Below are 23,416 nucleotides of genomic sequence, written 5' to 3'. Positions count from 1 at the left end.
ATCCCGCTTTTCCACCTTATTTTCCCCGCTGCCCCCACCGCGCCCATACCACCGAGGGGAAGGAACTTGTGCCTCACCACCACCATTCCCCTCCCCGCCGGGTGCCGTCCGTGCCCGCTGCCCCCCGCACGCCCATCCCCCGCGACGCGGCGCGGGTGGGGCCGAGGGGAGGCGGGCGGCTGCAACCTGCCGGTGGAGCCGGGCCGGCCCCCGGCGGGCGGGCGGAGCGGGGCGGCGGCTGCCATTGGCCGCGGCGCGGAGCGACACCTGCTCGGCTCCCTCATGCGAGTGACACCGGGGCTCGGCGGGGATATTTGAGGCACCCTCCGGCGCCGCCACCGCCACTCCGCGCTCGCCGCCGCGCCGGGCACATGCGGTTCGCGGGGCCGCGGCGAGGAGCGCGCTGGGCCCGGGTGCGGCACCCCGCGGGGGAGGACGCGGCGGCGGCGGGGGGAAGGCGCGACCATGTGCGCGGAGCTCCGCGGCAAGCTGCTGGCCCTGGCCCTGCTGCTCGCCATCGCCCGGGCGGCGGCGGGCACTGAGGCTACGCACCCGCCGGAGGGGCCGCAGGACAGGACCCCACAGCAGAAGGGGCGCCTGTCTCTGCAAAACACAGGTACGGCTTAGGGCTTGGGGGGGTGCGAAGGTGGGGTGCTGGGGTGCGTGTGTCCCTCACCCATTGCTTCTGGAGCGCCGGGGAAATGGAGTTATGACAGGCGTTTTATTCCGGTGTCCGACTGTCAGGCATAAATCATCAGAGGAAATAAGAGCTCGCTTCTAATTACCTTTAAAGCCCGGCTTTGCCAAGCACGTGTTGCCCTTGCAACAGCCACGGCCGCGCTCCGGGCGAAGCGCCTGGGCAGCCCGACCCCAGCCCGCGGAGGCGAGGGGCTGCCGAGGAGAAAGTTTCTCAGCGCAGCGTTTGAAACCGGGTCGAGGAGGGGAGGACGGGGACGGACGGGAGGGAAGGGGAAGCGGCTGGAAATGACTGGTGCTTTGCCTCCTCCGTAGGGAGTCGTGCAATGATGCAACGGGCCGGGGGTTTCTCTCCTCCTCTCCCGCCCCCTGCGCTCCCTCCCCCGGGTATTATCTGCCTAGAAGAAAGAGAGCTGAGGCGTGCACTTCGCTGGATCGCTTCCCAGCCGTGCAAAGAGAGAGCGCGGGATCCGGACGCTTCCCTCCTTCCCCCCTTCCCCTTTCTTTCCCTTCTTTTCCCCCTTCCCTTTTGCCTTTTTTTTTCCTCCCCCTTTTTTTTCTTCCCCTTTTAACACTCTAAGTGCTGCGAGACGTGTTTAAACACACACGAGCAGGAATGCACGAATGCCCATTAGGGACTGCCACATGTGAATCACGGCACTGTGCAGTTCTCAGCACGCTGGAGCCAGGACATGTGATCCGGCAAAGGGTTTGCATCCGGATGCCAACACAAGCACTACAGCTGAGCTCCCGGCCCCAAAAAAAGCCCAGCTCCGCGCTCTGCAGCGCTCCACAAAGAGCTCCATCCCCCTCCATCCATCCTCCCCCCCCCCTCCAGTGCGTGTGTGTGTGCGCAGCTTTTCGCTTGTGGCCGAGACAACCGCCGGAACCGACCCCGTGTCCCTCCCCCAGCGCTGCACTTAGGGGCAGGTAGAAGAGGGGGAGGGAAAAATAAATGCAGCGGCAGTGATTTGGTTCTGAGCCGGGGGAGGGCATGGGAACTCCCTCAGACTCCGCATTTCCATCCGCGGCTCCTCTCTCTGCCTTGCAGCGGGTTGAAATTAGACCGAAAGTTGCTGTAAAGACTTGCAAATGGACCGCATGGCAAAGGGGGGGGGGGGGTTGGGGACGTCTGAAGCATGCTGCGGTTCGGAGGGGGATTAGGCAGGCTCCCAAGGGCGAACTTTAATTAAAGGTACCACTAGGGCACAGAGTACGGGAATTCTTAGCATCCTCAGTTCTGGTCTAAAAACTGCCCCTGTTTAACTTTATCCCTAGGCTTTTTCAGCAACCACCTTCCCTCTGGCAGTACTACTACATCAAATTTTTTATTTTTTTTTTAAGGACCAGAATGTGTCTTGTTAAGAATCAGATTTTTGGGGTTTTTTTCTAAGTGAGTATTAGGCAGCATTTTTTTTATTCTTTTTTACAGTATTACATAACATCTGAAAGGGCAGAACAAACACATGTGTAATGGCTGGCTCCAGTACATCTATTTTATGTTTTACATATATAAATATATATGTATTTTCAATTTATTTCTGCATAGTTGCAGCTCTATGCAGCACTCAGTTTAAAGGACTGTATGTATCAGTGGGAGTTCTGCCATTAACTTCATAGACATCACCACAGGGGAAACCCAGTGGTCTGCAAAAAACATTATGCTAATAGCCAGAAACCAGCTCAAAGAACCAGAAATTAGAAGTTTTATCTGGCTGGGTCCTGGGTTTCTCATTTGGCACTTGGAAGTTGATGGGGGGCTTTGTACAAGTCAGACAGCAAAAAGCATGCCCATCCTTTGCTCCTGAGGAATGCAGAAGCATTAGATGGTTCTCAAGTGAAATAGCTTGACGTAAGTACAGTGGATTTGGCATTTACTTCTTGGATATCACTTTCATAACATAATACACCCAAGTTTTGGCTTAATTTCTGCAAAAAGTGGGCATGCTGTGAGTACAAGAGCTGTTGCGTGTTTTTACTTTCAAACTGATGATGTTGGCAAAATAACTTCTTCCCCTTACCCACCACCAGCTTCTCTGAACAGTTCTTCAAATTAACTGTAATCAATGCTCATTTTAGCTGAAATCCAGCACTGTCTGGTTAATGCTGGCGATGTGGGATGTGGAGTGTTTGAATGCTTTGAAAACAATTCTTGCGAGATCCGAGGCTTACATGAGATCTGCATGACATTCCTGCACAACGCTGGAAAATTTGATGCCCAGGTAACATGGTGAAATGTCTGATGTATCTGCTTGCTTCTAATAACTTGGCATGTATTTAGTTCCTTAACATATCTTTGCAAAAAAGAGCTACCGTTACAGGGCAAATCTGCTTTTGCGCATAACCTAAGAATATTTCTGTTGAAGGGTCCAGAATTAAGACCCCAGAACAGGGACAGAACAGGGGTGTGCAACCTGTCCCAGGAGACAGGCTGTCTCTAGCTACAGTGCCCTGGATCACCTCCACCTACTGTACCCAGAATAACTAAATTGGAATGCTGAACATGGTTTTCAGAAACATTAGGCAGCTTAAGCTTCTACACCATGTTTGTTCAAAGCCGATTCTGAAATGCAGCTTGGGCTCCCAGTTCCTTTGGACATATCAAAATATTTCCCAATGCGCAGTTACTAAAGTTGGCTCTTAAGACTCACACGCAACCAGTACGGGCAACCTCCTAAAGCTGCTCTATTCAAATAAGTCTTTGGTTCAAGCACGTTAAAATACGTTACTTAGATGGTATGCAGTATTAAGTTTGTCTCCTTCATTTTCTCCCCAGACCATTTATGCATCATTGAGACATCCTGTTATTATGTCTTATAAACGTACTCTCCCATTTCAGTGTGGAAGGAAGAGAACATTACGACGGGCCAGCAGCATTTGGCTTGACCACGTAGTTTACAGTTTAACTTGACTAAAAGTACCAGCTACATGGCACTATTAAAAACATGGTAAAAAGTTGAGCCTGTATTCAGGATTCAGCCTGTTCCATGAGACATGGTGCGACCACCCAGTAGGAATCACTTTTGAAGTGATGGAGTTTTCAGCTCGAATTCTCAAGGATGCATGAAGGGTCTGGCAAGCCATTGAAATGGGAATGGTTTCTCCTGTGGGTATTTGAAAATCAACTAAATTTCCAAGTGGGTGCCAGAAAACACTCCTTTATTTTTGCACCACATTCTGTTGGTGAACAGGGTTGACCAAAGAAGTAAGGCCTGTTGGGAGGGGAAAAAAAAGCTCCTATGAAGGTTGTGTAGCCATTGATGCCTATTCCCCAGTCCCCAGATGCTGCTAGTCAAATACAGCCTGTTTCACATCCAGGCTGTCTCCAGTACAGAAGTATTAAACCCATGGAGTTTTAGTCAATATGGAGGTGACTTTAGCCTCTACAATGACACAACTTTTCATGGTTTGTCTCTCTATTATCTGTAGTTATTTCAGGCTGCATTAAATGACAAGACTAACATTGGCCACTTTGGTCTCTGCTTTCTGGTCTCCTTGCCTCACTCTGAAACCTTAGAACTGATGTCAGGTTTGGCTTATACAAGAATGTTTTGGGTTTTTTTTTATCCTTATTTGCCTACCATGCTAAGTATGTTTGTTACTGAGGGAAGAGCAAGTGCCTTTGGTATGGGGAATTGAAAGGGATAATAACTGAAGCAGTTCTTTGTTCAGCAAGAAGCATTTCTGGCTTGAAACAGTTTGGGGACATCTGCTTGCAGGTCTGAGTGAATCTTAATGTCAGTGGAACTGTGCCAATATACTCCTTGGATAAATGATAACAAGAATTTGGTCTTCATGAACCACTTGTGTAAAATAGTCCGGAGCTAACGAAGGGATGTATGCAGTGCAGGAGGCTTCCATACACCTATTGCTCAGCGGCATAAAGGAATTCTGAGCAGAGCTGTCAGACTGTGACAAAAGCCCTGTATATGGCTGCTGTAGTGTCAGCAAAGAGAAAAGAAAGGGATGGTTTTGATATGCACTAAGGAATTGACTGAAGGAATTCCAAACAGTGGTTAAAGAGGTGCTACTAAAGCAGCTTTCCTGAAACTTTTATAGTTTCTTGGTTTGATTTTCTTAATCTCAATTCCTTGCAGCAAGGAGGCATCAAGACACTGTAGGATTATTGCTGGTGCTGATTTGAGCCCCTCTCTGAGGCAGTGGTCATAGAGGAAAAATACAGCTGGGGAGTGGGACAAGTGCATATAGAAGGTGCACACATGTGTAGGAGTTTGCAAACTGATTTTAAAAATTAAAAGAAATCCTTGTTTTTAGTTACTGAATGTGTATCTGCTTGTGGTCCTGGGGACTTCAGCCATGGCAGGATGCCCTTTCCTTTGTGTGAGCCTGCTGCTACCCCAGAAGTGAGCAAAGCAAGTAACTCAAGCACTGAATCATTTCAAGGTGCTCACTTTTGCCCTTTCCCTTGTTGGGCATTCAGCTATTGGAGCAAAGGAAACCTCAAAATACCAGTGAGGAAACCCTGTGTGTTCACCTCCACTGGGGTAGCAAAGCTGGGTAACTTGGCATGGTCTTTAAGGGCAGAGAAACAAAGAAAAGAAGGGGAAAAGCTATTAAGTGATACCCTTAACAATCTAATAACTCTTGACATTGCCCTACAGAGGAGCAGCTGGCTGGGCATAAATCAGCTGCTGTGCTTAATGGACAAAAATACAGACCTACTCCATTTCTTTTCTTCTCAGGGAAAATCCTTCATTAAAGACGCTCTGAAGTGTAAGGCTCATGCCTTGAGGCATAAATTCAGCTGCATCAGCCGTAAGTGCCCTGCCATTAAAGAGATGGTGTTCCAGTTACAGCGGGAGTGCTACCTGAAGCATGACCTCTGCTCCGCTGCCAAGGAGAACGTCCAGGTCATTGTGGAGATGATTCACTTCAAAGACCTGCTGCAGCATGAGTAAGTGCCTCTGTGCTGGTGCAGTCAGAGGCGTGGGAGCTCCTTCCAGGAGCATGATGGTGCCAATGGGCTGTGCATCTGCCCAGGAGCTGTTTCACCTCCTTCTGGCCTTAAGCATGTCTTGTTTTCCCATGTACAACACCAAAGTAATGCTTTCTTTGCAGGGGCCTTGGAAGGCTAGGTTATTTACAAGGGCTAGATGTGAATGTGAAAGATGATATGGGTTGAAGTTGGACCTGGCTGTCTCCTTGGTCCTTTGGCAAATACAGTGTCAGTGTCTGCCATTTCCAGAGGCATTTCACAATGTCTCTGTGTTTTCTGATCTCCAAGGCACTGTTCCTGACCCCAGGATCCTGTTAAAGATGACAGCTAGAAGAGAAGGGGGAAGAGGGTCTATGCAAAGTTGTCAGCCAGATGATGATTTCTTCTTTAAATACATACTTTCAAATATCTTGTAGCTAATTGTCCCTGAAAGAGCTGCAGTCCCCCAGGTAATCTCCCATTCATCTTATTCTCTATTAATCTCAGATGCTTTTTAATAAAACATGGAGGTGTACAAAATGAAGGCACAAGTCAGATTTTGAGGAGTTCATGAGGACTGGGAACAGAGCTGCCCTCTGAGGAATGGCAGGCATTAATCCTATTTGGAATTGATCAGAGCTGCTACATGACAGTGACAAACCAGGCACCAACTCTTTGTGCACAAATGCGAAAATTGGAGCCTGTTTTTCTTGCAGGTGAACATCTCACTCCCAAACAAGAAGGCTGAGCCACAGCCTGGCACCAGGTTTAACCTTAGAGCATCTTCCTACCATGCCTCTATGCCTTTTTATCCCTAGTGGAATTAGCACAGAAACTCTAAATCCCAGCAATCATGACAGATAATTTATTTTTTCTTTCCATAATAATTTACTGTGAACTTCTAGCCTTGCATTTGCATTGGTATCCAAAGGAGCTGTGATCCATTTCCCTTACTTTCTATTGAAAACTAACCTCCTAATACTTCAGCTGTAGTTGCAGGCACTTCAATACCAGTTTACTCTCACATGCAGAATCGTTTGCTGTGGTTTGTATGAGCTGAACATGATGGCCTGAAAACAAGGCCTTTTCTATGGACATTCCTGACACTGAGAAGAAAGGTACAGCTGGTGGCAGATCCAGACCTCACCAGAGTGAAGGGCAGTATCCTGCTGGCAAGGGGGAGAGGGAAAGCAGGGCTCTGTCCTGCACAGCAGCACCTCGCTGTGGGTGCTGCTCCGACTGTGTTAGGAGGTTATAAATTGGGTACTTGGCACCAATTAAACCTCCCTTCCCCCCATCATTTGGGGATGAGAACTATGAGAGCCAAAAGCCTGTCCAAAGAGGAGTAAGCAATCCTTATTTTACAAACAGTCTAAAGCAGGAATGCTCAAAGGCAGCTGCTTATTTCTTGGGAGCTTAACTAGGGGGGTCTTGTTTCGAGAAGAGACGAGTCATTCAGCTGAACACCTGTAATTTGCATGATCTCATTTAATGCTTCTACACTTCAGCATCTCACTGAGTTGGAGCATAGCTTTCTTATGCAGGACTCCTCAAATAGAAGCCAGCCAGCCTCCTCCCCTCCCCTAAATTTAGAGGCCATCTCTGAAACTCTTGAACTAAGGAACTTGTCTGAGATCAATAGGCAAGTGTGGCAGAGCTGGAAATAAAATCATGTCTGCTGACTTACAGCCTTGTGCTCAGTTCAGGTACTCTGGTCAGGCCAGCTGAAATGCAGAAAGTAAAACAGTGACTGAGAAATGGGCCAGTATTAATCCACAGGGCTCTGGCAGGCTGAATACCTGAAATTTTTGGCAGCTGAGCCACTTTTTAGTCATACCAGCAACCTATTTCTTACACAGATTTTTGTAAAGGTTGTGCCAAATTTCAACTACTGATTTCTTTATCTTTTTTTTTTCCTTCCTTCTGCTGTATTTCTCTGCAACATGCTCGGATCTCTCATCTTCTAGTTTGCATTTAAAGCCAGCCCTAAGAGTGGAGAAGCAAGTGGCAGCTCTCAGGCTTGTTCTCTGATTATTTTGTTCTGTTTTCTCCCGATGAGTGTTGAGGAACACGATCGGGGTGCTGAAGTCTCCTCCTGAGTCAGCTGTGGTGGGGTGGGGGTCAGGCTGATTTGCTATGGTGGAAGTGGTGACAGGCCCTGGCAGATCAGTCAGTGCTGTGTTCCAAGTAACTTTTTCTAAGCAGCAGAAACAATCCAAACATGGGAAATATTTTGAGATAGGTGGCTCTCCAAGATTAGTCATTCAGAATGTGTTTAAGCCGTTGGGCAAAGGAAAGCCAGGGTAGCGTCAGACAATGATCATCATCTGTTGATTTTCTTCATCTCTTCTAAGTTCTTGGGAATAGATTGAGACTGGTCCAGGGTCGCCAGAGCTGGTGCCCAGAAAGTGCACCCCAAGCACTATACAGCCACGACTGCTGGCCCCAGCCAGTTCTGTAGCACTGTGGATGGTTCCTGCTGTGGAAGACTTTGAAGCGTGTCCTTCTGGGCCTGCTAGCAGCTGAACGGTTGTGTCAATAGACAACATCAATATTGACCCACAAAACTTGTGACCACAACTATTTTAAAATCACTGCACTCAGTCACCTGTGGCTGAGGAAGTGCCTGTGCTCAGGCTGCATTGTGCTGTGGGGGCACAGAGGGGTGGGGGGGAGCACAAATGGTATTTGACCGTGGCTCATTTGGACTCCTTGTTTGGCTGGGGAAAAGTACACTGAAAGCTGTACTCGACTCTGAGGAAATGAAGGAAAAAAAACTTTTGGTGGCACTGTTTGCTCCTACATCAAGTGGCTTCCCATGTGTCTGAGCTCTGTGCAGCTGGATCCCAAGTCCAGATAGGATCTTGCTTGTGGTGGAGATCAACACCTGGTGCTACAGGGAAAGCTAAAGGTTATGAGAAAAGCCAGGGAACCTCTAGCTGAGTATCTTCTGCTCCTTGCAGAGGTGAGGAAATGCCTCCCAGTGCAGAACAATGATTAGTGTATGCTCTGTACCAGCTGTACACCTGGAGATAGAGAGCTGTTTGATCAAGTAGATGGCTCTAAACATGAGGTTTCTTTTCTCGTGTATCCTGATTAATAAAGATGAAGGCCATGGAAAGGGAGAATGGCAGAAGATGTGAGATAGCAGTTCTTCCATTTGGCAGCCCCATTTGCCAGGCTTGTAGACCTCATGTGTTCCAGTGGTGGACTCCCAGAGTATCTCCAGTGGGAGAGAAATCAAGGCAGATCCAGCACTTGAGTGAAGCTTCGTTTGACAGGATACCATCGTGTTCATTTCTCACAGCAGTATGGCCAGTTAGAATATGATATATTGCATAATAAACATGCTGCAGAACTGCTCTATGGGCTGTTTTGTAGTAGCAACTCTTCCTTGCCAGGTCAGTAGGTAACATGGGAATAACGCTGCTGAACTGTGCTGTGCACAAGGGAGGATAAGACAGAGGGGCCATTGCATTTGTTCACTGGTGTATATTATTTTGACTCTTTTCTCACTGTTTCCTTCCCTTCTAGGCCATATGTTGATCTAGTGAACATCCTGCTCACCTGTGGTGATGAAGTGAAAAAGGCAATAACAAGAAGCGTCCAGGTCCAGTGCGAACAGAACTGGGGAAGTCTCTGCTCCATCCTGAGTTTCTGCACCTCTTCTGTGCACGGTGACACCATCCTGGGTCCAGAGAAGAAGGCAGGTGAAGCCAGCAAAGCTGGTGCTGGCCGTGGGGACATGCTGGCGCACTCCGACTCCGACCACAGAGAGACCTCACGAGCATCCAAGGCAGAGAGAGGTACTAAGGGCCATTTGAATGCCCATGCCCGGGTGAAAGCTGGGGGCCATGGTCCCAAAGGGGTACATGGGATCATGGACCGGGCAGACGAACTGTCCGACTTTTCTGACATCCGGAGGTGAAAAAAGGCACCAAGTCCCCGTTTCCCCCATCCTTCCCCTCCACTGGAAACCTCCTCCGTTGAGTCCCATCTTCCCGTCTATGGGCATTCCAAAGCATTTCCCATTCAGAGGTCAAGCACAGGGCATTGCAAGATATATACGGACCTCGGCAACAGTGTATATAGTAGCAAAGGGAGAGCAGTGGCAATGGGTTATAGATCCAGCAAACTCAACACTTGAGCAGCCACCAAGTGTGGCAAAATGTCTCCAGATAAATTCATTTTCCCTTTTTTATGAAGTGGACATCAGCTGAAATTTAGGATCTTGTTTGGGGGTTGTTGGGTTGTTTTGAGGATTTTTCTTTTTGTTTTGTTTTGTTCTTTTTTTTTTTTTCTTGGTCCCCTTGGCTGGGGAGAAGGTTCCAAGAGGTCTCTGCCAGACTGCATGTGGCTGCTTGTGGCTTAGCACCTCTGAAGGTTTAGGGCACAGCCTTACAGCAGATGGCTGAATTCCAGGGGGATTTAGTTTCTTGTCTGTGGCTGAGAACACAAGAGCTCAAAGCTCTCTATGTGATGCTCTCTAATGAAATAGCTACCCCATCTCTTGCACAGGAACCGTGAGGTCTGGAGCTCCACCGCTTTCTCTTAAGTAACTTCTGAGCCATTGTTCCCATCTGGGTGATGCTGCCTAGTCTAAGTGCCCCCCCCCCCCCCGCCCCCCCCCCCCCCCCCCCCCCCCCCCGTTTGGTTTTTAACCACTGCATAACTTGACACTTGCTAATCCAGTCACTTCAGCATATCAAAGGCAAGTAGTCAGCTTCCAGGCAAGGCAACATGACTGTTAAGACTTGCACAGTAGGGAGGACCCCCAGGAGTATGCTGGTGGACCATTAAAACCGCTGTGCACATCCTCTGCTTACACCTGTCCTCTCAGTGATACAGGTCCTCCAGCCCAAGCTTAAAAGGGTGGGCATAGGCTCAGACAGTGAAGGACCCTATATACATGGTTCTTCTGCAGGACTGCATTGAAAACCCATCATAAATCTCCTTAGCAGCAGCATGGCATGGTTTGCTAGGATGTGGACCCCCGTTCTAACCTGCCTATCAGCTGTGGTTTATCCAAATGCCAAAGACAAGGAGAAGGGGTTGACTTGGGTTGGTTTTCTTTTTAATTGTCACGCAAATAATGACCACCAGCCTCTGCAGAATGAGTTAGTAAAGATGAAGAGTGTCAAGAGCTTATTGCCTCTAACGAGTTTTAAGTGTGAATGAGGTGTTTGAATGCATCTCTCCTACCCCCTATGCAATTGTAATTCTCAGGTTGCAGATCTGCAATCCTATATCCCCAGATATTGTAGTGGAAATGGAGGTTACAGCATCCACGGGGACAGAGGGGTGAACTCTTCAGCTTCCTCTAGAGAAAAAGCAAGTTTTCTTAGAAAGTGGGAATCACACCAGGGATTTGAGCCTTCTCATTTAGAAAGTTTGGGAGGAAAGCTGTGGGGGCAGGAAGGCAGTTCAGTAGAGACAGAACGTACCCAGTGAACTAACGTACGTCATGTCGCATGGTGGGAAGGAGCTGTATAAACAGTAGAGGGTGTTGGAATTTGGCTACGATTTCCAACTCAGATTTTAGTTACTGCTAAGTGAACACGGCTCCTAATAGCTATATTCAGGGTTTAATGCATGTATCCACCCGCAGAAGTTACAGGCATTGCTTTTAATAGAATCCACGTAGGAAGGAAGAGAGGACAGTTAAGTTGAAAAGGTGTGTCTCTATGTGATCACCAGGTCTTTGTTTACGGACATGACCTTGATCCCGCCTGATTTTAGCTAAGTTCTGTGACAAAAATTTTCATTCAACTTAACTGGGAAGAGGTGGGATCAGGCCAGGAACTGAAGCAGTGAAGACTATGCTGACCTGAGGAGCGGAGCTCCTGCCAGTGCAAGTGCTAGCTGCCCCGTTGAGTAGTAGAAGAGCTCTGCCATGGATGGGGCACCCAGCCTGTCCCACAGAGGAGCTTGCCAAGGTTGGTTTGGACCTGCCTCTGATGGCTAACTCCTCTGCTCCAAAACCGAAGTGGCTGCTGGTGGTACCATAAGAAGGTTTCTAGTGTGCCTCCATGGGTTTCCTGTGAGCGTCCTCTCCCCCTTGGTGGCATACAGCCACCATGAAGAACAAGCTCAAACCAAAAAGACAATCCAAGTGTTTTAGAGGAAAAAAAAAAAGAAGAAAAAAAGAAAAAAAAAACCAAACACAAAACAGAAGCAACAGCTCGCTACCAACGTAATGCTCTTGCATTGAACTAAAATAAGATCCCTCTCTCATTAGAGGTCTGATTCATCAATGGGAACCAAACATACAGATCTACATCCTTGAATGTCTCAGTCAACGTATCACCTCAGCATGCATACAGTTTTACTTGTATTCATTTGTTCTGTGGGGAAAATTGTATATTCCCCTGGTTTAGTCAATAAAAATTGGGGGGAGGGGGGAAGCTGTGGGTGGGATTTTCGTGTAAGGCATAATATTTTTTTCCTCTGTGTGTGAAGATTTTATGTGTTCATCTACTGATTCCACATATGCTATTATTGTAAATATTTAACATTTCTATTTATTATAGTGTCCCCATTTAAAAAAGAACACTGCTGGCTATGATAATTTAAGCGTATGTCATGACCTGTGTTGTATATATTCATGCCACTAGTATGTTTTTTTATGTTTAAAGCTGCGTAAATATAGTTTTATACAGTTCCATAATGTTATTGACAGCATAAATCATTTATTTATTGTTAAACCTTTCATATCTAACAAAAAGGGTGCGTTTTACCTGAGATTATTTTATTGTGACATCTACATAGCCTTAATTCTTTATAAAAAAAAAGTCCATTTAGATACTGTATGATGCTTTAATTAACATTCCTTATGAACTTGCTGTTCATGAAGGAGGTTTAGCTTAAAAGCCAAGATATGAATGTTTCCTTTACGCTTTGCATCTGGAATGAGCCTTGTTCTGGAATGAAAATAATGGGAGAAGCAAAATGCCTACTGGAAAACTATAGCAGAAAACCCTGGAAAATGCTGTCCTAACTTAAAGTGCTGAACTAAAAGGAGAAAAAAAAAGGAAAATTTAAAAAAAAAAAGTGAACTGTCCTTAATTCCAAATCTCTGGGAGAAAAACATACTAGTTTTATCTCGTGTAGAATTTGCAGCCAAATAAGCTTGTAAAAAACAAAGAAAATGCATATGACTTTAGACAAAGCTCTGTACCTTTCACACTATTATTTTCCTTAAACACTAATAAATGTTTTGAATAAGTCTGCGCCTGGGTTTGTTAGCTGGAATTTCAGCTGATGTGATAAGGGGTAAGAAAAGCTCTCTGAAGTTGGGCCAGCAGCTTCAGCCAAGAGGGGCAGAGGTAATCTGTCTGCTCGTCCCCCTGAGCCTGTGCCAGCCAGGCAGCAGCAGAGGTGCCATGGCTGGGGCAGATGTGGGGATGGAGCCCGTCCTCACTTTCTGCATACTGGGGAGAACTGATGCAAGGGCAGAGACTTCAACACCAGTGTGTTGTCCCTTGGGACGCAGAGACCATGGCTGCTTGGCTGGGACCTGGCAGATCAGTTCAAGGGGAGATGTGGGATAAACCAGAGGATGAAAAACACAGTACCAGAAGCTCGTGCCTTTCTCAGGATCAGTAAAAGCCCATGCTTGTTCTGGGAGGTTTCCTTTAGCAGTAGCTATGCACTGGGTTTACTGTAGCATGCCAGAGCCACGTCATCTGCTTCAAATTATGCTGTATTTTAGGTTAGGAGTAGGGGGATGCAGGTACTGATGGGTTTCTTCTCACTGCCCTAATGCTCTTGGATTACAAAAGTCCCTTAGGAGGTGGCACACTGTGCTCAGACAGGTTGACTATAGGAGCAACTCAGCATCCTGTAAGCACATCCCATCAGGGCTGGGAAAGGGATCTGTGGATGACTACAGAACCTGCCAGTACAAGGTGGCAGCAGCCCCCAGCACTGGACCCATTAACAAATACAATAGCAATGCTTTCCAAAAGCTGTATTAGCTGGTAAGATTTGACCTGCATGTGTAAAAGACCTGCTCCATGTAATAGCAAGAGTTATCCCTTCAGGATTCTACCTTAAAAACAGGATATTAATTTGGATCTCCACTGTCAGTTGTTAATAATGTATCAATAAGTGCCAGCCATTGGCTCTGTACAGGAGTGAAACAGGCACGTACAATTGCTGTAATTCTCTCTCAGATCACCCCATCAGCATCCCAGCAGTGATCAGATATCAAAATTTTAAATGCTTCCTGGAGTTTCAGCCAAGGAGAAAAGCAAAATCCTAAGATGCACAAAAAGCAATTTGCAGAAACAGCACTTTGTGTTGTCTCCAAAGTCATTTTCATACAGCATCGGGGTGTAGGCAGCAAGGGGATGGGGAAATTATGAGAAAGCACCTCAGAACATAAAGCACAGGGTATTTTTAAGGCTGCATGAAAAAGCACATTTTTAACACTCCTTCTGTGGGGTTTAAAAATAACTAAGCCAGTTGAAGCCTTTGGATGAGATGGGCTTCACAAGCCTAAATGTGTTTCACAGCAATCCAGGACCTGTGGCATTTCTTGCCTTTAGGTGCAATAGCTCTTTATAATCCTGCTTCGGACTGTCATCAAACACCAATGGGAAAGTGTATCTTGCCAGCAGAGATGTCACAGAGTTTTGTGGACGTGATCTCAGATCCAGCTGCAGTCAGGCTACTGCTAAGGAACAGCTTGTGCTGGTGTTGGACCACACAAGATCCCATTGTGTTTTTAAGCAGAGCTGGTCCACATCTTAGCTCTGATGCAGCTGAGGTAACTGTATTCTGCCCTCTACCATCCTCCCTGCAATTTCAACTAGAAAAGTTATTTTTCACCTCCTGAACTGTGAAGTGGTGAGACTGCATTCTGCTCCAGTGGCTAGATGTTAGTGACAGAGAAGTGACCCTTACCTTCCCTTAGGGCATCACATCTCACAAAACAGCATGGTAAGTTACAGAGTGCTGACATTAAAAAGTACAGAAGCACAGAGAGAAAAAAGAAGCCCTAAACCACACTGCAGAGCAGGGATTCTGCATTGCACAACCCTCGGAAGTTTACAACTTAAAATATGTTTAATACCAGCATATAAGTCTGCTTCAAGACTGGGGTGATCTCAGTTCAATTTGGTCTGAGTCACTTTACAAGTGAGGTAAGGAAAACCAAATCAAGGCAATTCAGATTGCAAATGCATATCCATACACAGGTCTCATCCAATTAAACAAAACACACCAAGATTCATACATGCAGTCCATTTGGATTTATTCTCTTACAGGCTCCCTGCTAGCCTCCCAAAAGAACAAAATTAATTCCAGATATTGGCTTGCTCAGGCATACCAAAACATTTACAAATGTATATAGCAATTTACATATGTCAGCCCACATAGTGAGCTGAGTCAAACCTACTGCCAGTGCTTCTGTGTTCATCTCTACTGCTTCCTCAGCACTGCCCTTCGCTCTGCTCCCTGAGCCCACGCCTGGAGGTGCCACGAGAGCCGAGGCAGCTCCAGAGCAGCTCTCTGCTGCGTCATCCTGATGAATTCACTGCAGCGATCTTCCCAGGTGAAGGAATAGTTAAAACTTGTTGGGAAGCCTCCGAGCAGTGCATTTTTAAAGCTATTTCCTGACACCTCACCAGAAACACAAATCCCACTCAGTTTTCACTGCTAGTTATGTTCGTGTTTCCATGCTCTCCTAGCAGACTCTCGCAGAAAAGGCTTCTCTCACACCTGCTAAACTCAGAAATTGCTGCATGCTTCCCCAGCGACAGATATAGCAGATCTCAAGTCTTGAGCAATGAGCCTGCATCACCCATCATGGGCACCTGCCCTGTGACCAATCAAAGCTGAATCATGGAGAGAGGATGTAAAGGGGTGCATCTGGACCTCCCCAGAAGCAGCAGCTTCACTGATGCCTCTCAAGGTCCTTTCCAGGTCCTTTCCTGCAGTCCCAGCACTAACAGGTCCTGACCCAGGGCTGTTGCTAAGCATAACCATGTAATTAGTGAAGTCCTAACAATCTTTGTTTCTGTACATTTTCTTTAGGGAAAAAACATCCCCAGCCAGTAGAGCATTTAATTTTGAAATCAAAACCTCATGTCTTTCTCGATCAGGAATGTAAAATGGGGACTTGAGGGTTTAAAGACATGACAAATTATGGGAAGCTGCAGGGGCTGAGAATTCCTATCTCCAAGGATGCCGACTGTTATAGCCTTGACCTTTTCTGCAAATACCATCCTCCCTTATAAAAATGTGGCTTGGAGTTTATTTAGAAATTCTTTTAAAATAAGAAGGAGTTTTAGAGAGTCTGCTGTGAGATTCTCCACGTACATGGGGATATAACCTTTTTTAAGGGCATTCCACCGCTGCTGGAAAGTAGTGCATGAGGAACAGTGCCACTGCAGAGAGTGTGCTGGACACAGAATCATAGAATTGACTGGGTTAGAAAAGACCGTGCAGATCATCAAGTCAAACTATTGCCATGCATCTCAGTGGCTCTGATGACACCGCAGAGATCAGCCCTGACACGTGGTTCCGCAAGAGGAACCTCAGCTGTATTGAAATAAAGCCTGGGTTAGCTTCCACCATGCAAGAGCAAAGGGCCCCCATGGCACAGACAGCAGCAGTTTCCCCAGTGTCACAGCTTATGGAAAGGCTAAACACAGGGTGCATTTTAACACAGCAGAGGATCAGCCCTCCACTATATAAGACATTATGGCACATAACCCGCTCTATAAACCCCACTCCCTTTCTCCGATTTTCTGCAGTTTGTATCTGCTTTTCTCTGTCCCACAATCACACCGGGCTACATTTGTCACCCATGAATAATCCCACTTACATTGCAGAGTCTCTTCCTACCCTGGAGAAAAATGCAGTGGGAGGTGTGGGGAAGCTCAGTGAAAGCTGACAGCCAGGAGAGACTGGGAAAGGCCTACAGAGTGCCTTATTTAGATGTCCTATTTTAAGATAAAATGAGGAGGAACTATGCACATTCAGCATTTTGTTAAACTGAAATGAAATCAAGCCACTATGCAATCAGTTTGCAGAGGGGTGCAGTGCACATCCTTGAAGCCTTCTTGAATATATTATTGTTAGTATTATTATTTATAATTATGGTAGCAATCACCTGGCTGTCAGCAAGTCCCAGCCTTGGCAAAACCAATCTGGACATCATAGGAGAGAGACCTGGACAAAAAGAATTTCCATCACTGTTGGTAGAAGGGAACATTGTCCTTTGCCTTCACATGCAGAAAATGAAACAGTGTCTACCTAGACCCTCAGCATTATCTCACTGCAAAAGATGCTGTGAACAGTAATCTCAGGAATTATATGGTTTTCCCTCAGATCTACCACCTACACGTGCTGGTCCAAAGCTAACACTAACTGATGAGGAGTCTGCAGAAGCCCATTAAAAGCATTGTAGCCAGGATGCCTTGGAGAGGGCAGAGGATGCCCAGGGAAGCTGAAACTCCTCTGCAGCAAGAAAGGGCTCCCAAGGGTCTGGGCAGCCCATGGCAGCAGCCAGCTGACTCTGCAGATTCCTGGAAAACGAGATTTATTTTGTGGCTATCTGCATTACATGGACCAGTGGAAGTTGGCCACAGCTGATGATCCAGGACCAGGGAATGAGTCTTGGACAATAACTAAAGGCCCAATCTTGGGTTCACCAAAGTCTCTGATAAAACATGTTACTGATAATAGCAGGACATTCAGATTAGGCTCCTGCTGGAGCTGGAAATCACTGAAGCTTTCCTGACTTACATAGGCTTATCAGGAATAGTCTTAAAGTCAGAAAATAGCTGAGGCTGAAAATAATCTGTTCTCAACATCCCACATTCAGAAATGCCTGGATCTGAGGCACGGGGTTTTTTTTTGCAGCACTCCCTAAGCACAGACCATTTGCAAGCCATGGAAGAGCAGGCAATCCATAGCATCTTTCAACAGCATCCAGAATTGGATGACATGTAAAATATGAGAAAGATAAGACTTGCATGCTGCTTTTAAAAACCTGAAATAAAGTTTACTAGGCTTTATGACATATATACCAGATTGCTTGAATTCTGGCCATCCTGCACATAACAGCCTCTCCTCTTTCTCTGATGGTCACACAGCACAGCTCTAGTACAGCCTGGAGAAGTGGTCAGGCTGTCTCTTCAGAGGAGAAAAGACCAGACATTCCTCCCCTCCCAATGAAAATGGTAGCAGGATGATACCATTTATTCAGGAAATACAGCAATTATTCTGAGCAACAGCATAGAAGTCAGAAACTTTAAAGGGTGGAGTAAAAAAGGACCAGGAGACAGCACTGAGAATATGTGATGATGCCATTTAAGTACATATAAACTCATTTAGGAACTTGCTTGGAACAAGGTGTTCTTACAGTATTGCCAGACTGACCAGAAACAAGAAGAGCATTAAGGTCCAATTGACCAATAAGTTGGTCAAACCCTCTCTCATGAGACTGTCAGCCAAATTTGTAAACATTGAAGGTCAGATAAACATACAAATGTCGCAACTGACTGCATTCACATTCCTCTGGCGATTCACCTATGTTTTCTCCTGTCAGGACTAAGGGTTCTAGTGGATGGTGGGCAGCTAACAGAAGGATCTCTAGCAGCACAGGGTGAGCAGAGGCTGCAATGGAAAGTCTAAGCTCTGTAGGAAAAATTAATCCCAGTCCCCAGAGCAACATCCATCCTTATCTTTGAAAGAAAAACACAAGCATTTTTTATCTCTCAAGGATGAGCAAATTAACTAGCCTAAAAACCCTCAGGGGCCATAAAACCTGACAAACCATTATAAACCAGGTGCTACCACTGAGGAATTGCTTTGGAGCAACATCAGCAGGAAGGGAGGGCCTCTCCTGAGAGGTAGTGGGGACAGCATGTGCCCAGCAGCCTGAAAGCAGCAATGACAGTGAGACATGCTGGAAGGATGCTACGTAAAAGGCAAGTGCTGGTTAAACCCAGAAGACTGTCCCCAGCTCCCATCCCTGTATGTGGACAGCATGAGGCACATTTGATGCTGCAACCACTCTCTGTCCTTAGTAATTGGCAGAAGCCACACGCTCTCACAGGTTCTCCAAGGCTGTCCCATGGCTGTGTGTGCAGCACTGCAGGTATAGCTGCACCGTGGTACACCCTTAGTAATGCTTACGCAACCCTGGCTCTAATACGCTCAGTGACACACACCCCCAGATCACAGCTCACTCCTCTGGCAGAAGTACAGCTGGGACAGTTTAGGGACTGTCCTAGGGACTGGCAATGCTGCAGCCGTGTGACACAAGGGCTGGTATTGAATAAATCAAGAGTGATTCTGACTACAATTTGACAACCCACCAAAATCACTGCAAAAGCATAAAGCTGGCTCCAGACTGTGTGTTCCTGCTGACCAAAATGTAAGTATGTTGATGCGGTGCATCTCAACTGGTAGTGCAGGGTCTGTGATACCCATGGCATCAGCTCACAGGTTACCGTAACAGAGTGTGCAATTGGCTAAAATGCTGCTACTGGCAGTAATACAACATCCCCTAAATGAGGCTACAATATCCTTGTCCTGAGTTCATATGAAAATGGCAAAAAAGGACTTAGAGTCTAACCATATAATGGGAAAAGGTGGAAAAGGAAAAATGAAGATGTAGAAATATCAGCTCATCAGCTTGTATCCATAGGACTGTATTGATTCCCACTCACTACTGTCTGCAAATTGAATGAATCTGTAGCAAAACCAGAGTGAGAGAATACATCAACGGCCATCCCTGCACTTGTCCTGGAGACTGGCTTTATTAAACGGTCTGTGAAGCACCAATTCCCTGCAAATCTGGCTTTTCTCTTCCATTATGACCAAGTGCCATTAGGTTAATGTCAGTATCGCTGTACCTAATATCTGACTGCAACTTGACAGATCTAACAATGACAGGTGTGTCTCTAAGGTATTGAAAAGCAAGAGAGAAAGAAGACATGCAAGTAAGAAGGCCACCTCTGCTACACATGACTCTGCTGCTAAGCTTGTCCTGCAGCTCAGATGCTTTTGAGCTCTAGAAAGGTAAGGGATTAGGGTTTATTCCTGTTACAGAGCTTTGTTTATAAGGCAAATAGAAAGGTATCAAAGAAAGGGAGGATGCAAAACAGGACTGGATTAGCTGCCTTTAACTTCTTTGGATGCCGGAGAGGGACTCTGCATCAGGGACCATAGCAATAGGATAAGGGGTAACAGGTTTTAACTTAAACAGGGGAAGTTCAGGTTAGATATAAGGATGAAGCTCTTTATTGTGAGGGTGGTGAGGCGCTGGCACAGCTTACCCAAAGTGGTGGTAAATACTCTATCTCTGGCAGTGTTCGAGGCCAGGTTGGACAGAGCCTTGGGTGACACAGTTTAGTATGAGGTGTCCCTGCCCATGGCAGGGGGTTGGAACTGAATGATCGTAAGGTTCTTTCCAACCTAACCTATGATTCTGTGGTCCTATGATCAGCTAAGTGCAACTGTCACCAAAAGCAAGGCCGGAAGGATAACCCCACTGTCCCCAGACACAAGTAACAGTTGCTAAAGCCCATTCATGGTGGAAAAAAAAATGCTGTGGGAGCATTTGCCAACATCTTCACTTGGCTAGTCAGGAACTGCGCAACCAGCCAGGAGGAGGGTGGGTGGATCAGCCCAACACTAACAAGCTCAGCTGGCTCTGCCTTATGCCCTTCTCAATAGTTTCCAAAGACAAGGCAACGATTTACCATAAAGAGGCCCCAGGGCACTGACGCGTTATTTTATTTCTGGCTTTGAACTTCAGAAACATCCAGAATTCATGGAAGTGTGGCGTCGCTCACACCAGGTGAATTTACCCGGGGTCTCTGTTTCAGCCATACAACTGTTGGAAAGCTTCGGTGCCTGCTTTCCATCTGACAGCAGCACAGCTGAACAAGAGAGATGCAAAACTAATCGCACAGAGAAGGGAGCCAAAAAGAGATTCCAGCAACATGAAAACCAGAGGGAAATGCCAGAGTCATGCTATCTGCGATCAGTATCTGTGACCCCTCATTTTCCAAGAAGTAGCAATGATAAGGCAGCTCTGTCCAGGTGAAAGATATCAGCAGAGCTAATTGTAGCTGAGCAGACTGATTCTCATGACAATGCTGTTATCTCCCTGGATTCCAGCTACCAGCAACTGCTGTCACTGCTCATAATATCCAGCAGCAAGGGAGAGAGAGAAAAGAAGAGAAAGGGGGAGAAAATAGAGAGAAAATAATGAAGATGAAAGGAACAGAGGGAAATAACAAACAGAAAGGAAAATACAAGAATAGTAAAAAAAAATAAAGGAACAGAGAAGATAAAGAAAAATGTGAAGACAAACGTGAATCTTTAGCTGCTCCACATTGTCCTCATACAGGAATTTCAAGAGAGTGGAGATGATGGCAGAAATTGCTCATTGTAGGTGAATGGCAAAAGGCAAACTCAGCTCATCCCTTCCCTCAAGAGGCAGATCTTCTCCGAGGAGAGACTAGGCAGACATGGAAGGCACAGAGCAAAGAAATAACTCGAGAGGTTACCGCTCTGCTGGCTGTGGGTAAAAAGCTCAAGAAGTTTTTAAAAGTGAGCTGCTAATGAGGCTTAGTGTATGCACACAGCATAGCACAGGAGGGAGGCTGCTCTGGTCCCTCAAAACTCTGCCTCAAGAGCAAAGGGATGTGTTTGTCCAGCAGGAAAGGAAGGGAGGGGAAAGCCAAAACCCAGGTAACTTTGCATCCATGTCCCCTGCTATCCCTGCATGCACCCACCATTTCCTCAGTCCACCCCACCGGTCCCTTACAGTGCCCTACTCAATTTCCAGATTTCAGACAGCCCCAGCATCAAACGGGCATGAGTTCTGGGCAGGCTGCCCCTGCACAGTCCCCAAGCCATGCCTGGCGCACACCAGGAGCCTGCTGGGCACATGGATGGCCAGCTGGACCTGTCAGACCTGCTGTGGCTGGAGGTGGCTCTGGGCCACATGGTTATTACTCTTGTTATTCCTTCTCAGATCCAGGTAAATACATGGTACAAGAGTCCATGGACCAAGGTGATGACGTTCAAAACAGCCACAGCAAAGGATGAAAGGAGGAGTGAGAAGTGACTTGCTTAAGTGCAACAGAACAACAGCAATGTCTAGTGCAAGATAGAAGGGATTGTTGCTGGAATACTGGTGACAGGAGCCATGTATATGTGCTAGGTTATCCAAGGGCTGGCAGGTATGACCCAGGACCTGCTGGAGACCAGTGGCCTTCTAGAGCAGCAGCTGGAGAACAAGTAGGACACCTAAGTTTGCAAAACTGACTGCATGCTTATTCCAAGAGCAGTGCCTGATGCCCCAGGCCAGGCTGTCTCCCCACACAAGGATTCAACTCCTAACACCTCCAGCCAGTATTTGGAAGCAGAGTCACGTAGGCTCTGAGGAAAAAGGTCCAAACCCCTCACAACAACTCTTAGGACCATGTGCTTTAGGGATGAATGTCATGAGGATGAGAACAGAAAAAGACATAATACCCAGTCAAGGCCAATGCCATCAACAAAACCAGTGTCAGCCTAAAAGAAACTTTCTGGGTTATATATAGACAGCCAGTGGGTGCTCTCAGTGCAGATAACCATTAACTTATTCTCGCTAAGTTTTACTTTTTCTTTTGACCTACATACATTTTAAATGACATTAGAAATAGAATCAAACTTATACCATAATCTCTTGAAATCCTTTACACTATAAAGAAAAATTGCACAAATTATACATGATGACAGCATTTTAAAAGAAAGTCAAACTGCTGAAATGGTAGAAGCCACAGACCATGACAAGAACATGTCGAAAAGTTTTGCAAGCTTTTGATGAAAATAACTTTTACTGCAAGTATGGAAAAAACCAATCAGAATTGTTCATTCTGATGTATTCAATCAATTTGATTGAGGTACTTTATCATTCAGATGTTAATTAATAACTTGAAAAGCAGGGACATTTATTTTCCTCTTCTGCCCATGGAAAAGTATTTCAGAAAGCATGCTGTTAATACTAAAACCTTGAAGACCCTGAGACCTTGAAGATTACCTCATTTAACTCACTACTTAAAAATAACCTTAACATATCAGCATTAAATACAGAACAGGTCTCTATATACTTACTTTTTCACATATATTTGATACATTAGAGAGTTTCGTTTATGTAATGATTCCTTCTCATGATTTCTTTTCTGAATTCCCATTTCAATTCTGATAAATTTTAAGATAAATCACCACATCTGGCCAAAAAAAGTTTTCAAAACACAAGAAACCCCCTCCAAAAAAAGTGTTATGTAGTATTTTCTTATGTAATAAAGTCTCCTCCTGAGAATCTGAATAAATGTATGATAAGCTGTATAACCCTGTAAGTAAATGTGTACAGGTATGACAGATCCCAGAACAAATGTAGTACAAGGGCTGTATTTAGGGCTCTGACCTACATCCTCTGGTCAACCACAGCAGACCAGCTTAAGATGCCCAAAGGATTTTGCTGTGGCTTGCTGATGGTCACTGCTCCTGGAACAAACCTGGCATCATGGGAAACACATCTCCATTTCGGGAGCTCAGGGAGGAGTTTGTTACGTCAGCTTAGACCATAGACAAAGGTCAGTTTGCCCCCCAGAAAACATGCTATCAGGCTGCAGAGCTGGAAGCTCAGCTTGTCTTTTCCCACACTAACACTAGGTCGAGACCTGAAGGCAGTAATATCTCAAACTGCTGCCACTGGTTCCACTAGAGCACATTAGCCAGAAAATATGAGTGCAAAAGGTTCCAACAGCG

General features: G+C 46.2%; 1 protein-coding gene across 1 annotated transcript; it reads left to right on the top strand.

Annotated features, from left to right (window-relative positions):
• The first annotated feature begins 300 nt into the window (after positions 1-300).
• On the top strand, positions 301-9,935 carry STC2 (stanniocalcin 2). The gene is made up of 4 exons (XM_034066793.1): positions 301-616; positions 2,776-2,918; positions 5,400-5,611; positions 9,167-9,935. The coding sequence occupies exons 1-4, from the start codon at positions 466-468 to the stop codon at positions 9,558-9,560; spliced, it is 900 nt and encodes a 299-aa protein (XP_033922684.1). The 5' UTR covers positions 301-465; the 3' UTR covers positions 9,561-9,935.
• The last annotated feature ends 13,481 nt before the right edge of the window (positions 9,936-23,416 follow it).

This window comes from Melopsittacus undulatus, chromosome 10, assembly GCF_012275295.1.
Source record: "Melopsittacus undulatus isolate bMelUnd1 chromosome 10, bMelUnd1.mat.Z, whole genome shotgun sequence".
Classification (NCBI taxonomy): domain Eukaryota; kingdom Metazoa; phylum Chordata; class Aves; order Psittaciformes; family Psittaculidae; genus Melopsittacus; species Melopsittacus undulatus.
The sequence above is the reverse complement of the archived record's forward strand: the minus strand, read 5'-3'. Positions and strand labels throughout refer to the sequence as shown.

Excerpts from the sequence above, each read along its gene's own strand:
- STC2 (XM_034066793.1), top strand. The coding sequence starts at position 466 with ATGTGCGCGGAGCTCCGCGGCAAGCTGCTGGCCCTGGCCCTGCTGCTC. Across the intron at positions 617-2,775 it reads CCTGTCTCTGCAAAACACAG|CTGAAATCCAGCACTGTCTG; the intron begins GTACGGCTTAGG and ends TGCTCATTTTAG. Across the intron at positions 2,919-5,399 it reads CTGGAAAATTTGATGCCCAG|GGAAAATCCTTCATTAAAGA; the intron begins GTAACATGGTGA and ends TTTTCTTCTCAG.